This window comes from Lissotriton helveticus, chromosome 9 (assembly GCF_964261635.1).
Source record: "Lissotriton helveticus chromosome 9, aLisHel1.1, whole genome shotgun sequence".
NCBI lineage: Eukaryota > Metazoa > Chordata > Amphibia > Caudata > Salamandridae > Lissotriton > Lissotriton helveticus.
The window spans coordinates 522,584,469-522,601,111 of record NC_136070.1 but is presented as its reverse complement, the minus strand read 5'-3'; the positions used below and the strand labels follow the sequence as shown (position 1 = coordinate 522,601,111).

The window sequence follows — 16,643 nt, the reverse complement described above, 5'->3', positions numbered from 1 at the left end:
TCTTGAGCAGGGCCATGGCAGCCACCATACAGGCCAGCAAGTATGTGGTGGTCGGGGACGAGTCAGTTACGGCTTTGTGTAACTTAATATAGATAGAAATGGGCAACACCCACCATATTGGATCCCCAGAGTTTAATATCTAACCTTTTCTCAAAGGAGCTTTAAACGGATTCTTATTTACAATGATATATGGCAAACCAGTTTCGATACTATATAGATGCCCATAGCTCCAACACTGATAAAATGTATAGCTTTGTTCTTGACTTTACTCCTCTCAAGAACATTCAAAACAACCCTCTCTTTGACATTCAAAACGCCAGGAAGCCCCTGAACATCCTCAACGCTCAATATTTATTTTTTCAACATTAGCAGTACTCTTCTCTTTAGAACGTCCTCTCGTTCTCTTCCTGGATACTTGTCTAAAGTGTCTGACTTTTCCTCACACACCACACTTTTGCTTCAGGGCAGGCCAGTTCTTACTGTACGCTAAAAGTTGAGTACTGTCACACCTGTAACAACACACTTCCTTCTACCTGTGCATCTGTACCCCCTACCTTGTTTCCCTGCCATGGACACAAGATTTGTCACAACACTTTCCAATTTCATCAGGCCCCAAGTCTCGGTTATCTTTCTTTACAGCACAACGGCCCAAATGCTCAGCTTTCCTAAAAATGGCATCTGCTTATGGAAGAGCAGTGTTAAATGCTTGCCAACAAAAAAACATAAGTAAAAAACATTGTCATTTACCAACACCAATAGCGCTAACTTTCCCAAATGCAAGAGCGATTTCATTGAAAATGCTTGTTAAATAAAATCATGGAGCGACATTGAGATCTGAAAAAAAGTCTAAAGCTGCTCCTATTACAAACAAGAGAAAATGGTAATGTATGGGTGCTCTGTGTGGCGGGTGCTGTTCTTATGGTTCTCTCTGCCCTAAAAACGCTGTCCATGGTGAACCACAAGTACCACACGCAGTCCTAACCGCACAAACTGACCCCAAAGCAGGTTGCTCGTGGTTTGTTGCCAGTTCCCTTGATGCCTCCCATCTTGTGATTCATCGGCCTTTGCAGAAGTGGTGGCTCCTCTGCTAAGGCGGAGGAGCGTCGCCCCACTGCTTTGAGAGCAGTGAATAGGGAAAATAAACTGATAATAACTGAATGTTATTATCATTTTATTTTCCCATTCCTAGGTGCAGGGAGGGGTGGGGCTGGCCAGAATAGGGGCTAGGGGGAGGAGTGGTTTTCACTCCCAAAGTGCACAGGACTGTTTGTCAGGCCCTCTTGGGCCAGCCAAACAGTCCTGCGCACTTTCATCTTTCCCAGCAGGCTGTAATGCACAGCCTGGTGAGTAACATACAAAGGCTCCATATCCCCATATGAGCCCCGAACCATGGCGCTCAGACCAATCACAACGCTGCAATGAAGCTTTGTGATTGGCTTAGGAGAGCCCGGGTGCTTCCTGAGACAAAGGAGAGGTGGCAGCTGTGACGCGACTGCAGGTACATTAAAAAAAATATATATATATTTTCAACCACGCCCCCACCCCCCTCCCTATCAGCCGCCACTGCTTTGCTGCCTCCCATCTTGTTATTCGTCAGTGGTGATTCGTAATAGACCAGCCACGGCCGGTATTAGGTGTAACTGCAGGGCGGTGACGTGGGGAGGGGGAGGGGCAGGGTGGGGGGTAGTAATGTATGGATTACGGACTTTAACAGGTAATAATAAAACGAATTTTGTTGTGTGCACTGCATAACCAAATGCGATGCAGTGCGCACAACGAAATTTGTTTTATTTATTTATATGTTTACTTACCTGTTAAAGTCCGTAATCCATACATTACAACCCCCCACCCTGCCCCTGCCCCTCCCTACGCCACCGCCCTGCAGTTACACCTACTACTGGCCGTGCCTGGAATAGACCAGCGAAATCTTGGGGATTCGTGCGACGATCTGTTTCTGCTGCAACTAACTCATCCAGATCTTGGCATCAGAGGTTGCAGTACTCTTAGGCTTAGATTACAAGTGCTGTGTTATATTGCGGTACAAAAGGGGGTGGTGATGGACGGAGCATCTGAACCAATCAAACACTCACACCCAGTCAAAAGATCTGGGTTTAATCCATCACCGTGTTATATTGCGGCACCAGCCCAAACTACTGTTTGCCGCTATTATGAGCGGGTTGGAGTTTTCCAACCCCTTCGAAGTGTTAAGGGGTTAAATCTGCCAATGTTTTCCTGAGGTAAAAGGTCTGGAAAATACGGTGAAATGTAGCACCAAAATCCACATTTTATTCCCCATTATCACAGGAAAGCCTGGCACCGTTGTTATTTATGGAATATATCACTATCCCCGGGGTGTCGCTACTTAATGGGTGTGTTTAATATCACAAAATTATCAAATACTTATATTCAATATATTACTTTGATCTGTTGCTTATGGAAATGAAATATTGTTTCTTTGCTGATGATGCTGATTTAAAGGTGAAACTACTGTAAACTATGAAACCCAGATCTCTGCACCTATATTCTTTCTAAAAAGTAGTTACCAGGCCACGTCATTTATGGAAATTCTTCTCTAAATTTTCCCTTTTTATGATGATGTGTGGTTCAGCGAGATTTTGAAGATTTGTTCGGCTAGTTGTTTCTTCAGTTCCCCGGTGTCTTTCCTTTGTCTCTGGATCTGCATCCAGCTTTTGGGTGGTCTCTTTTCTTTCATTTAGATAGTTCAGATGTCTCTGCTACCTCTAATAACTTTACCAGTGATGCCTCCTTAGCCCCTGTCTTCATAAGTGGAGCCATGGTGATACCTGTTAGAAGAAATACCTATGGTGTGTCCTCCCAAACTGTGGTGAGGATACATCCAAATAATACATACCAGAATTCTAGAACATCGTTCCATGTTTTTACAAGGTGAATGCGAATTTTGGGGTGAACTTAGCTAGTGTCTTTTCCCACGAAATTAAAAGAGGATCAAGGGCATGCCAGATGTATGGCTCCACGCCATGTGCAAGAAGTTGGCCAAGAGGCTTTCGCATTGCACACAGGCCAGGTGCCTATTGGGGTAATCATGGACAATTTGTAAAGCTTCCAGTATGGGCTGTGCAGATAATAGAATTGAATAAGCTTTAACCTTGCATTAGGAGAAACCAAATTCCCACCTTCTAGTCAGAGCCAAACAGACCCCAGCACAGTCCGATCACCACCAGGTCGTAATCAGGCACCGACAACCAGCTAACTCCAGTGGTTGATGCAGAGTGGCATGTTCTTGTGGCCTGCGAGTAAGGTTGGCCATATCCCACGGGCCTTGTGCGCAATTCGGGTATAGTGCGAGAATTGCCCTTCATCTAGGCCAAACTACTCTTGCGCCTGCATGAAAGAAATTAATCTTTTGTTCAAGTGTAGGTCACCCACCATCTGGCAGTGGACAGTCAGCCATGCCACATAATTTGTGTCCTTCATTAAGTTGTTGAACGGCTAAAGAGACAACAATGGGAGACCATCTTCAAAGGAGGCCCGCCAGAATTTTTTGCAGACTACCCTGTGCCAGGTGTCTGACATCATCTAGATCAGGAATAGGGAGCCCGTGGGTATCCCCTTCCCCATCATAAAGAGCTCTGGGAGGGTGTTCTCCCCATGGGTGCTCACCAGCAATGCTTTGTCCTAATTAGGGCCCTCATCAAACCAGCTCACAGTATGGTGGAGCTGGGTGGTTGTATAGAAGAGGAGCGGGGTTGACTCTGCTTCGCTTTCCAGCCAACACTAGAACCCCCAGCAGTTTATCTAGGCGAGCGAAAGTAGTACTCAGGTTTGGCCACATCACATTTTGTAACATGTACAAACAGCACAGGAGAAACACCATTTTCACCAGTGCCACTCGTCCCATCATAAACAGTGGCAAGGAAGTCCACAATTGCACAGTTTATTACTCTCCCCACATTTAGGTCATACTGGGTAGCAAAATCGTGCGAAACCCAAACTCCCAAATAGTACATTTTAAGCCTTTTCTACTGCAGCCCCAAGCCCCTCGGGAGGGCTGCAGTTGCGTGTAAAAGCTGGCACAGTTGGAACAACCAAGACTTAGCCCTGTTGATATGGAGTCCTGACATTTGCCCAAAGGCACTCAGTTTCTCCAATAGGAGAGGGGTCGATTGTGTTGGGACCCCTAGATACAACAGGGTATCATCCGCATACACCACATGTCACTGCAGCCAGTCAAACTCCCTAGGGTCCACGCCTTGCCCTTAGCCGACAGGCCAGTGGTTTCACTGCAGCGCAAATCGTAGTAGATATAGTGGGCATCCCTGCCTAGTGCTCCTACACAGTATCCAGGCCTCAGAGACAATACCTCCAGCGCACACTCTGGCCACTTGGTCCGTATTCAGCAGTTTCACCCACTGGATGAACTGCATATTAACATAGCGCCCAAAGTATGGGAGTCACATTTTGGGTCTCTGTATGACTGTGAGGTTGATGGTCCCACCGGCCTAGACATTCTGAGTATAACTCCGGAGCTGTGTCAGGAGGGGGGCTGGGATATATCTATGACGGAAGTTGGAAATGCTATTAACAGCCTGCACCCCAACAAAGCCCCTGGTCTTGACAAACTCTTGACCTCTTTCGGGAGGAACCCAACATATGGATCCCATATTTCGGTGCCCTTTTCAATGCTATTCTGAAGGGCATGAATCCCCCGATACTTGGAATGGCGCTGAGATAGTACCCATATTCAAAAAAGGCTGCCCTCTGCTACCCTATAATTACAGACCCATCAGCTTAATTGACATCACACAAAAACTGATGGGCAGGGTCCTTTTGGCTCAGATACAGGGGTGGCTTGAGGAAGAGGAGATTTTGAGTCCCTACCAGGCCGGCTTAAAATCAAACATGTCAACCGTGGACCAGATTTTTAGACTACAGCTACTTTTCTGGAAAACAGTGAAGATGGAGGGTGGCAGCCTCTATCTTATATTTGTTGATCTGAAGTCGGCATTCGATCTCGTACCCAGGAAGAAGTTCTGGGAAGTGCTTAGCGACCTTGGGATTCCTCCTTACCTTCTCAATGTGTTAGTGAGGTTACATACTAGCAATTATGCACAGGTAAGATGTGGAAAATATGGGGAACTCTCCACACACTTTCCTGTCAAAAAGGGGGTGAGACAAGGATGTGTTCTAGCCCCCACCCTATTTTGTCTCTACATTAATGGGCTTACTGATCTTCTTAACAACATAAAAGACATTGATGCCCCAAAGTTAACCACGGGGAAGAAACCCGCATTGATTTTTGCAGATGATACCTTGCTACTGTCCAAGTCACCTCTAGGTATTCAATGTATCCTGGATGGGCTTGCACAGTTTTGCAATTTGAGAGGTCTGGAGATTAATTTATCCAAGACCAAATTTATGGTCTTTAATCCGCCGATGAGCACGCGCCCAAACCCCTCTCTCAACGGTATCGTCCTTGAAAAAGTGAGGATATTCGATTATCTGGGTATCACACTATCTGAGCAATTTGGGTGGGGCCCCTAGATGGCTAAAGTAAGACTTAGGCTAACCCAGACAGTGGGGGGGATCAGGAAAATGCTTAGAACCTCTGTATATAAGCCAGCAGCTACTGTTGTGGAGACGTTTAAGGCCCGAGCAAGAGGGGCTACACTATATGGGGCGGAGCTTTGGGGGTATTGTTCTACTTCTGATCTCGTCAAGCTGGAAAACAACTTCATGAGAGAGCTTATAGGCCTTCCACGCTGCACCCCATTAGTTCCCCTCCGTTTGGATCTGGGCATGAGGCCTATTGATGAAGAGATTGCTCTTAGGCCTCTGATATTTTGGCACCGGGTATGGGTAACTCCAGAGCTGTCCCCCTACAAAGTCAAGCTAAAGGAGCTCTTCCCAAGATTAAATCCCTGTAAAATACAGTGGCTGGCCCATATAAGGAATCTCTCCGCTAGGCTTGGCAGGCCAGAGCTATGGTCATCCCCGGAGTTTTCCTGTGTCTTGATATCTAGGTTGGACCTTGTAAAACACTATTGGCAATCAAACCTACTGTCCCTCCAAGAAAGTGCTAAAGAGCGCAGGCTGACGATGGAGTTCCTACAAATCAAAGAGGTATACAAAAAAGAACTCTTTCTGGATGTAATCTACCCTCCTATGGCTAGGAAATTTTATCTGCAGTTCAGATTGGGGAACCTACCACTGGCAGCGCACACTAGCCTATGGGCTCCACAGAACCCAAGTGTGTGCCCTGCATGTAATTTAACGTCCGAGTATGAAATCCATGTACTGTTCTTCTGCTCTGCATATGTCCTGCCCCGTAAACGTTGGATAACCCAACTATGCAAAAACGTAGGGATTGTTCGTTGTCTAGAGGCCTACAGAGTTCTAAAATACGATACTGACCCTCCAATTATATTTGCCGTAACTCGTTTCTTAAATGCTATGTGGCACATTAGGAGAGGGTTTTTAAAGTAATTACAGGGGAGGATCATTTGGAAAAAAACATTATAAGTTACACTCTGGGTGCCTCCAAAATAAATCACAATAACTCTTGCAAACTCTGTCCATTGTATTTTAATTATTGTTTTTATGTATTTTAAATGTTTGTGTGGTTGTCAGTCTTTTTAATCTTGCACAAATGTATGGGATGTAAATATTGATCAGTTTGTGTAAATATTAAAGTGCTTTTATGGCTCGAGTGGCCGAAATAAAGTTTTGACTGACTGACTGGCATATTAACACCCTTAGGCCGGAGGACCGCTCACATATACTGCCACCCCACTGTGTCCAAGTCCAGCATGGCAAGAGCATAGTCCTCCTCAGAGGAGTCCAGCATACATAGCTCATGGTTCAGGTGCCTGATGTTAAACATTATACCCCTGCCTGGAATGAATCCCATCTGATCCGGGTTCACCATGCTACCCTCTGCCTAGAGAAGCCTCGCAGCCAGGACCTTGCACAGCAATTTTAAGTCTGTATTCAGCATCAATAGTAGCCTGGTCCAGTGGATCCCGTCCCTCCGTGGGGATAAGGACCATCACCACTTCTCTTAATGGAGGCATGATCATGATCCCTTCTTCTCCTGCCTCCAGTAAAAACTCTAAGAGCCTCTCAAGTACAGGGACAGGCAGCGCCTGCTATGGCTCTGGCGGGATCCCGTCTGCTCCCAGCATCTTGCCATGGGGCAGCTCAGCGAGGCAGATCAATCTCGGAGGGATCGCGATCCAGCTTGTCCTGTGCAGCAGCTTCCGCATGGGCGAACCCCAGTTTCAGATAGGCAGACCAAGCGTCATTTATCTTTTCGCTTTCAATAATGTCAGGTCGTCCAGCATCCTGTAGAGACAATTTATGTGTGAGGGACCTGTCCCGCTTTAACAACCATGCCAGCAGTTTTCCTTATTAATCGCCTTTGCGAAAAAGGCTTTGCCGATATTGTGTGATTGTATCCTTCTCCAGCTGTACCCAATCTTTGATCAATATTGAAATCATAAAGGTAACCAGTAAACCCACAACTTGATTTGGTTCAAAGATACTTCCTGCTATTGAAAATGAAATGAAATACCAGCAATTGTAAAGCACACAACTACCTCCGGAGAGGTGTCCCAGCGCTGGGGGCCGTTGTGAAGATTAAGCGAGCTATTGCCCAGAGTCACATGGTGCTAGGCTAACCTGCCGCCAGCACCGGGGATCAAACCGTGAACCCTGTGATACAGAGTCAGGCACCCTGGCCGCTGCGCCACACCTCTTCTTGTATTTCCAGGTCTTTTGCTTGGAGGGCAAGTATACCAGTGACTGTTAACATACGTTAAGAACTCCAGGTTACTTCTGATCTGAAATGTAGACATGGTTTTAGAATGACCGAATGGTTATCTGTTACAGCTATTTTTTATTTCTGTGCTTATTTGTAATTTACATATTAGCCTAGACAAATGTTGAACCAGTTATCTACAAACAATTTATAGCAGGGATGCTGCAGGCCTGGTGTTGTTTCTTCTGATGGCTTCAATCAGAGGGTTGCTCTGATTCTGAAATCAGACTCACAAATTATTGTTTCTAATTGCTCTCAGACCTTAAACTTGTAGCAGTGCAGTTTCTTCCTTTAAGGTAATACACGGAGGAACCTGTGCAGTGAAAACAGTGAATTATATAGAGAACCACGAAGTGAAACTGGTTCCAAATTCTATTATGCTTGTTATGCTCCAGTACCAGTGGGGAAATGTATATATGTATGTATAAGTATTTGTAATGCACAATCATAGCTAGGAAGCAGCAGAGCTTGGATTAAGGGTCTGGGCCCATGATAATGATTCTGAGCTGTTTACAGAGCAGTTTTTAGCTTGATATTCTGTTATTGTGCATGGAGCAGTGTTTCTGAATTTCAGGAGGGAATTTTTATAAACAGTCATAAAAACTGCCCGTACTTTGTGCAGTATCTGATTTCTGCCACTGGCATTTCTTGCACATGTTTTTTATCCACACTTGAAATGAGGTCCCAAATGTATGGTGAGAAGGAAATTAGTCAAATTGTTTTACTTCAACTGAGTTCTTCTTCTGAAACAGACGTACTTCCCTATCAATGCCAGCTTTGAAATCAGTATTGTTACATGGGCTTGGAGCTATATATATGCAGGAGTGAGTGCTTGGTTTCATCACTAACCCAGGAATCTGCTATCTATTCAATTAGAGGGGAAAGGCTGCTGGTCCACTGATATTTGTTCAGTGATTTCCTGCACCAGCTTCTCACTGTGTATCATGTGCAGATTACAGTTATACCAAGGAAAGCTGTTTGGGAGCCATTTGAAGTTTGACGGAGTGGGAGTTTCTCTGTAAATTGACAGGTCTGCGGTCGGCCTACCACGTTTAGAGGCGGGGTAGCGGGCAGGTTCCTGAAAATGGCGCTTCAGTTGACTCTGCTGTCGGAAACCTTTGACCGAGGACCCATCCCCCACAGGGCCATTGTTTTGTGTGTACTGGGAGACCCCATGAAAAGGCTTTTTGATGTGCATTTTCCTTTCATAGATCAGCAAGTGAGGACTGGGATGACCAGGCCAGAGAAATAAAAAGAATGCCCCCCAAGATGCAGAGTGAAAATCTATGCTTGTGATGGACATTTGGGTTTGTAATTCACAAACAAAACCCCTGCTCTGGGACTTTGTTTCTGAAAAACAAAATCAAAAACACATGCTGAGCAGGCCACCATAATATGGCAGCCTGCTTGGCGTGCATTTCACCAAATGTGCTCCTGTTGTGTTGGTCACAGCACTTTCAGCAAAAATGTCTTTGGTGTACAGTGGATAATTCCAAATATGGTGGCCTAGCTGCTGGGAGGTGTGCTGGGGCTGGGTTCTAGCCAGCCAAGAGGCTTGGCGGCACCCTTTACCATAGGTAACCTCTAGCTAGTCCACCATAAGCAAGGTAGAGAGCCCTAAACAGTTGCACTCTATGTAACAATTTAGTCACAAGTTCTTGATTTTGAGATGATTCCTTTTAGAATTGAATGAAAAAAGCTCCAAAAATAATTATTTCTGCTTTCTTTTTTGTGCATTGCCAAACAGAGGGCGAGGAGGAGGAAGAAGAGGATGAGAAAGATGAGGACGAGGATGAAGATGATGATGATGAGGAAGAGGATGATGAAGAAAAAGACCCTGAGTCCTTGGATGACAGTATTGAAAGTGATATTGATGTTCCAGCATTCACTCTTCCTGTTCTGGCTTCCATGAAAACTCCAGCAGAAAAGACAAACCAGCAGGCACTGGAGGAGGTGTCCTACCGGGTGCCCGACACTTTGGAATGGGAGAAGCAAAACCTGGGTCTTGGTAAGTGGAAACATCATATCTTCAACCATATGTGCTTTTTGGATAAATTACATTGGGAAAAATCCTGCGATTCCTGGAGGAAACTCTCAATATGGGGTAGAATCCACCGGCTCAATTTCCTCGAACAAAGGGCTAATATTGTCGATGAATGAGGTTCAGCCTTTGAATTCCTTATAGACGTTCCTATACAAAATGGAGGATTTTCAGTTTTGAGTAACAAAGGCACAAAGTGTTTCATAAAGAAGCAATGAAGCCAGTTGCCTTATGCATGATTGTCTGTAGTATCAGTGTTAGGAACTCAGTATCGTTAATTAAGGCTGGTCACAGAATGGTGATATCTAGGCTGGTACAAGTGACAGTCCTGCACATGCCCAGTAGCTGGTTTATATTAATAGATTGTCCAGAGTATTAAGTAATTGTATTCATGCATCCACAGTGGCCCACCTGTGCAGTTGAAAAGTTGCAGGTAAAGTCTTGGCATCTTGGCAACCCTGTACCCTGACTCCATAGTGTATGTCTTTGTAGTGCACTGCATTTACTTTTAAGGCTACACAATGTGAAAGGACCTGTGCTCTGGGCCTGGGCTCTATGGTGCTCTCCCACACTAAAGTGAGGTGATGTGGTCAACATTTTACATGAGCAATACAGGGCTACAAATACTGACCAAATATACCTATGGTTGCATAATAATTGAGAAAACGCTGACAGCGAAAACATTCCTATGTTATGTTATGAGGAGCTGTATTGCATGTAATGCCCCTGGGGGAAATGCTGTAAAGTAATCCCTGCCTAGGACTCTGGTGCTCTTCCCTTAGGCAGTTTGGGAGACTTTATTGTTTTGGCCCTCTGTTCTAAATTGACATCAGAACAGTGAGTACCTTCTATCTAATAACTTAGATATTCAAAATGACCAGCACCTCTTAGTGGCTTTGAGATATGCCTTTGTCACATCTTATTCATTAGTGGATGTCTTTTAGATTTCAAAATGCTATCATTAACTTCATAAATTAATGTTCACAATTTGCGAAAATCTGCATTTTCTTGAATAAAATTCATAAGGGCGCACCTTTTTTCATCTACTGATTAGGTCTCAAAATTACCATTTCTCATTCAAACCTCCAGAGCTAAGCTTCTCAGCAAAAATAGAGCTTTCAGTAGAATGGAAATGCTTCATATTTGGCCAGCGTACAGGGCCTGGCTCCATTTGTCGTCTGTGACATGCTGACTTGCATACCATGGACACTTGGCTGTATATTCCATGCGTGAGTGGATGCAGTGTAAACTAGGAAAAGTGCTGATACAGGAAGGGCAATGTCAGATTGGTTGGAGATCAAGGAGACAGTCACTTGGAAGCCTTGAACCCTGGAAGCCTTGAAATACTCACATGTCCAGATCAAAGTCACTAAAAAGAGTTGGCCATTGGAGGTAGCAGTGTGGGGAGTAGAGGACAAGGAGTCAGGCAGGGACAGGGAAAGAGGTGTGGTGCAGAGCAAACAACAGAGAAGCAAAGCTGAACAAGGCGAGGTAGAGCCGAGCAGAGTGAGGAGGAGAGCGCAGAAGAGTGAAGAGTTGAAGAGAAGAGCAGAGAGATGAGAAGAAGAAAGAAGCAGAGCAGAGAGGAGAGAAGCTGAGGTGAATTGCAGAGAGGAGAGCTAAAAATGTTTCTTAGAAGACATAATTTGTAAAAACACTGAGACCCAGTAGCTTCCGGAAGCCAGGCATTAAGTCCCCCCCTAACGCGACCAAAAGGTTGGGTGGTGGCTAAGGCGCAAGTGATCAAGAGGTGGTGAGGAGGAATGAAAACGAAGCCTATTTTTATGGGGAGCACCAAGCACTTGATGGAGAACAAGCAAGGTTAAACTAGTCTGATTTTGCTGATTTCCTGTTCAAGGGGAACATGGCCAAGCTGTTTGGGCAGGACTTTCTCTTTTGTGATGGCTCCAAGACGAAATTCCATAAGGTTGGTCTCGATGTGGAGCAGAACAGCAAGGAAAAAGAACTATGAACTGGAATTGCCAGTAGTTTGTTTGTTTTAATTCGTGGCTAAGGGGCCGCTTCACAATTTTGGAACATCTAAAGTCATACATTTTTCAAAAAGGTACTATAAAAATAAGTACATAGAGAAAGTAGGCTTTGGACCAGCCTACTTCACCTACTGGCTTTCATGTGTTTTTCATGGTTTGCCATTGCTTGGAAGGCTGTGGCATTTTGCTTGGTTACATTGTCTTATTTGTGTTTCTATTAGGTTGATGTTTAAGGGCATAAAGTAGTTCTTTTGTTTGACTGTAGATGTGACATGAGGTGTAGCGTGTTATTGAGAGCCATTGTGTGCTCTTTGATGTATTTACTTTGAGGATACAAAAACATTTTAGTTGCTGATTAATGGATTTTTTATTTAAAAGGTTCATATTCTTTTGATGCTTTAGCCTTCCATAAAAACACAGTGCTATTCACTAATCACAATTGCGTGTTCATTTTTACTGTTATGATAACATTGTCAGATTTATGGCTTTTTTTCAGAGTAAAAATACCTACCCATTTTCAAATATATCTCCTATGCAGTATTTTTAAATTCAGCACTTAGAACAAAAACTGTTCTAATCCAATCTGTTCAGAATTGGAGCCCTACTCCCAGCTTCACATATCCAAAATTACGACCTATTGGCTCTGCACAATGAATGAAAATAAGTGAACATTTTAGTAAGGACACACATTGTTGTTGAGGGCACAGGACACCAAAAAAGCAGAGAGCACTTTAAAGCAACTGAACAAAAATTAGTTAAAAGATTTACCACTGTAAAGGGGAAATTAATGTTTGTTTAGGCCGAGCCTAGCGTTGCAGCGCATGCGCTGCTCACTTTGTGAGGCATGCAGTATTGAGTATGGCGTGGAAGCTCTGTGTAAGCTCCGCCCACTCTCGGCCATCTTTTTTATTGGCTTTGGTCCTAAATGCTGTCTGCCTATTGGTTTTAGCCTTGTTAGTCCCTCCTCCTGACGACCATGTAGTAATTTGTATCCTTCCATGGCTACTGGCCCCTTAACTTTCAACACAATTTTGTCGCTGTGCCTCCCCCCTCTCCTCCCGCAGTTCGTTACTTATCGGCCCACCACCAACCCCCCCCTGCTCTCCCGTTCGTGCCTTATTGCCCACCCGTTTCAAATGCAATAGGTCTCGCTTAAATGCGAGTCCTATTGCATTGCAAATGCTTGTTTAGGTCGAGCATTCGAGGCCTCTTGTATATACTTTAGTATATACTTTAGTGTATATATACTTTTTATAAATAAATAAATAAATAAATAAATAGTATGTACTTATATGTGTATGTACTTTGTGGGCTCTGGAGATCAGCCCTAGGGTGTGTCTGCTTCCGCTTAGGGACTTTTTTTTCGGATCAACTGCCTCTATTTGACTGTCTTGATAGAAAACGACCAGCAGAGGTCAGTAAAATACCAGAATTGCTTTCTGCTGAAGGACTTTCTTTTTTAAATTTTTCTGGAAACTGCCTTGATTTAACTTTCTTGATAGAAAACGACTGGCAGAGTTCAGTAAAATACCAGGATCACCTTAGCATTCTCTAGATTCCAGTCCATAAAAATTGTCTTCCACGAGCACCAGTAGACAATAATATTTTTTTCAAGTCTTGTATTTTTAGTGATATGACTACCAAAGGCACTGCTTTTATATTAAAAACAGAGCTTTGGATTATCCCATTTTCAGCTGAAAGGAAATATTTCTCTCCATGTGTTCCCATACCTGGCATGTCACGCAGTTTGCTGCTTACTTTCCCTCCATGTTAAAGAACAGTAGATGTTTCAGCACCCAGGCTAATGTGCTACATAGCTAAATACATATAAGATCCCAAAGGGGACACAGATTGCATTGCAAATGCTTCTTTTTATTTGCCATCCATCTGTCTATATGTATTGCTACCAAGTCTCTTACGTAAAGTGTGGCTTTTTAGCCAGCAGAATGTTGTAGTTTTGCTTTTACTATTATAGTCTTCAGATTCACAGATTAACACAACGTCTGGTGGTGCGACTGTAATTTATTGATATTGATAGGTGCAGACTGGCAAATGTAACTATTGTGGTCCTTCTTGGCATCCTGCATGTTTGTTGGATAGTGAGTCTCGAGGTTATTTTGGCAATGCCAGGCGAGGCATACTGGAAGGGACGATGGCACCGGCTGCATCGTGAGCCCTTCTACCAGAGATTGAATTTAGGCGGTCAAGGGGGCTGGATTGCCTCACTAGCGTTTCCCTCGGTGGTGAGGTTAGGATGATCACTGTGATAGGAGGTAGGAGCGCATCTAGAGCCAAATTTCGGGGGCGGGGCTAATAAAAATGTCAGGGGGGCTAATTATTCCAGCATGTGTCCTTTTATAATGAAACTGGTGCTCACGCAAAGTGCCTCAGTACCTTCAGGTGGAGTTTGAGCTATATAAAACTGCGAAAAGAACAAAGCCTAAGGTTACTATTGAGGAAATGCATTCTCACACTGTGGCAGCAAAAGTAATTTGCAACTTTAAGAAATAGGCAGAGTGGAGGTGCAGGGGCTCTAGGAAGGGGTGAAAAAAAACTAAAGGCTCGTTATCAAGCAAATGGTCTTTTAAAACCTGTGAAGTACTTGGGTGCTGCTTCCTTAAGACGGACGCCAGCCCACAGCAGCTCAAGACCTGTCTGTGTGTGTGCCCGGGAAGCTGTTTCAGCCCAGGCTGACACACGACGTGGGAGGGGGCCGGAAGCCCTTTGATCACTATGGGCGTTGCGCGCCTGATAGGAGGTGCCTTGTTCTTCTGTTGGTCACTCCGTACGGCCTGCTGGGAGGACCTGTGAAGTGACCCTGAAGACTCCTCTTTTGTTTTGAGGCCAGCTTCGTCCAGATGGCAACTACAAAGAATCCTGAAAAAAGAAAAAAACATACCTGATTGCTGCATCCCTCATCGTCTCTCCTCCATCGTCTCTTCAGGCCGGAATAGGGAAGCAGGAAGCACATGGCTCACAGGCCCCCCATAGCCAATCACAACATTGCAATGCAGTGTTGTGATTGGTCTGAGTGCCGTGGTTGAGCGTTCTGCCAGGGACTGGAGGCGTGGGCATGTTCTCCACCCAGGCTGTAATGCAGCTTGGGTGGAGGCCATGCACAGTGCGCATGACTGTTTGACCGGCCAGAGACGGCAGACCAAGCATTCATGCACACTCTAAAAGCAGAGCAGCCTTGTCCTGCCCACCGAGCTGCCAAAGTAGGGAAACATAAAATGATAATAACAACAAGGTATTATCATTTTATGTTTCCTTTTTTTACACTGCTAAAAAGCAGTAGTGCCTTAGCAGAAGAGCCAACCCTATTCACCTCCCTATTTTTTGCATTAGGACTCTACCCCTGCTAACCAAAGTTAGCTTTTGCTTGATCCCTTAAACATGGCAATATTGTTATACACCTAATTGGCACATTTAATTTACTTATAAGTCCCTAATAAATAATACTACATGTACAGAACCTGTACATTAAACGGTACAAGTGGGCTGCAGCTCTTTGTGTGCCACCTACCAAAGTAGCGCTGCAAAACATGTCTCAGGCCTGGTATTGCAGCCCAGCTGGCAGTTTTAAACTGCCATTTCGAATTCACAAAATATTTTTTTTTGCCTGGCCTAAACCTTCCTTTTTATTACTACTTGTAAGTCACCACTAAGGAAGACCCTATAGGCTCATAGAGCAGGGTGCATAGGTATTTAAAAAGTAGGACATATGCTCTCAAGTTTTACATGTCCTGGCAGTGAACAACTCCTAAAGACATTTTTTCCTGTTGTAAGGCTATAATTCTCATAGACTAACACTGGGTTAACTTACTACACTTAATAAGTGATAACTTCACTTTGAGAATTGACAGAGAAATGCTCCTTCCTCTCATTTGAATTGTAAATTAAATTCCTCTTTAATGATAAAGTCAGATTTTAAATTACTATTCTGAAAATGCCACTTATAGAAAGTTCGGCAGCAACAAATGATGGATGGCATGCTTATTTAATCAAACATTCACCCCCAGTCAAGAGATCAGGGTTAAATCCATCATTCTTTTGCTCACCACACCACCCCCGTTTAGACCCAGCTGTATGCAAATCAGTCTTGACCCTGTTCCTCATTGGAACAGTCCAGCCCGAACTGCCAAGCTGGGTCCTCCCTGGACCGGAAACAAGCATCCTGGGACCGGTTTTGGGGTAACATCCCTCATCTACCAGGCTAGCTTGAATCCAGTGGCACATCTGCGCTACTGCCGATATGAATGTCTAGGATGGCTGCACTTCACGTTGGCAATGACAGTCTGCGTCGGCCTCCTACATGCAGCTCCAGCGACTATCCATGATGTTCGACCTGCTCCTCGCGCTGATAGCAGTTTCCTCGCAGCCTCCATCAATGCAAAACTCCAGCTGCAGTTCATCACGTAGACCTCGACTTGAGAAGGTAAACACTTCAGCGGGGCAAACTTAGTCCCTATATCCAACCCATACACCATCGCGCTTGGCCTGAACTTGTTACTTTACCCTGTTCCACCACTACTACATAACTGTGAGTGCCACTTTGTGCTTTTTGCCACTATTTTAACCTAGAACTTTAAAAATTAATAACTCTGGGATATGGGAATATGGGATTTTTATTGTATTGTGTTTTCACTTTATTACTGTTTGAGTGCCGCATAAATACTTTACACAATGCCTCGGATTTCAGCCAGATTGCTCTTGTGCCAAGCTACCAGAGAGTTAAGCATAGGTTTATTTAGTGACTTTTCTGATTCACCCTGACATGGATTGTGTTTAATAATTGAGTGGGGCTTCCATC

General features: G+C 44.4%; 1 protein-coding gene across 3 annotated transcripts in view; it reads left to right on the top strand.

The window, feature by feature from the left end:
* The window catches only part of ARMH4 (armadillo like helical domain containing 4), a 607,261-nt gene that overhangs the window by 218,649 nt on the left and 371,969 nt on the right, over nucleotides 1-16,643 (top strand). For all 3 annotated transcript variants that reach the window (XM_078660370.1, XM_078660369.1, XM_078660371.1), the window contains exon 4: nucleotides 9,546-9,806. In XM_078660370.1, the coding sequence (XP_078516496.1) occupies nucleotides 9,546-9,806 (261 nt within the window). The remainder of the gene's footprint in view (nucleotides 1-9,545; nucleotides 9,807-16,643) is intronic.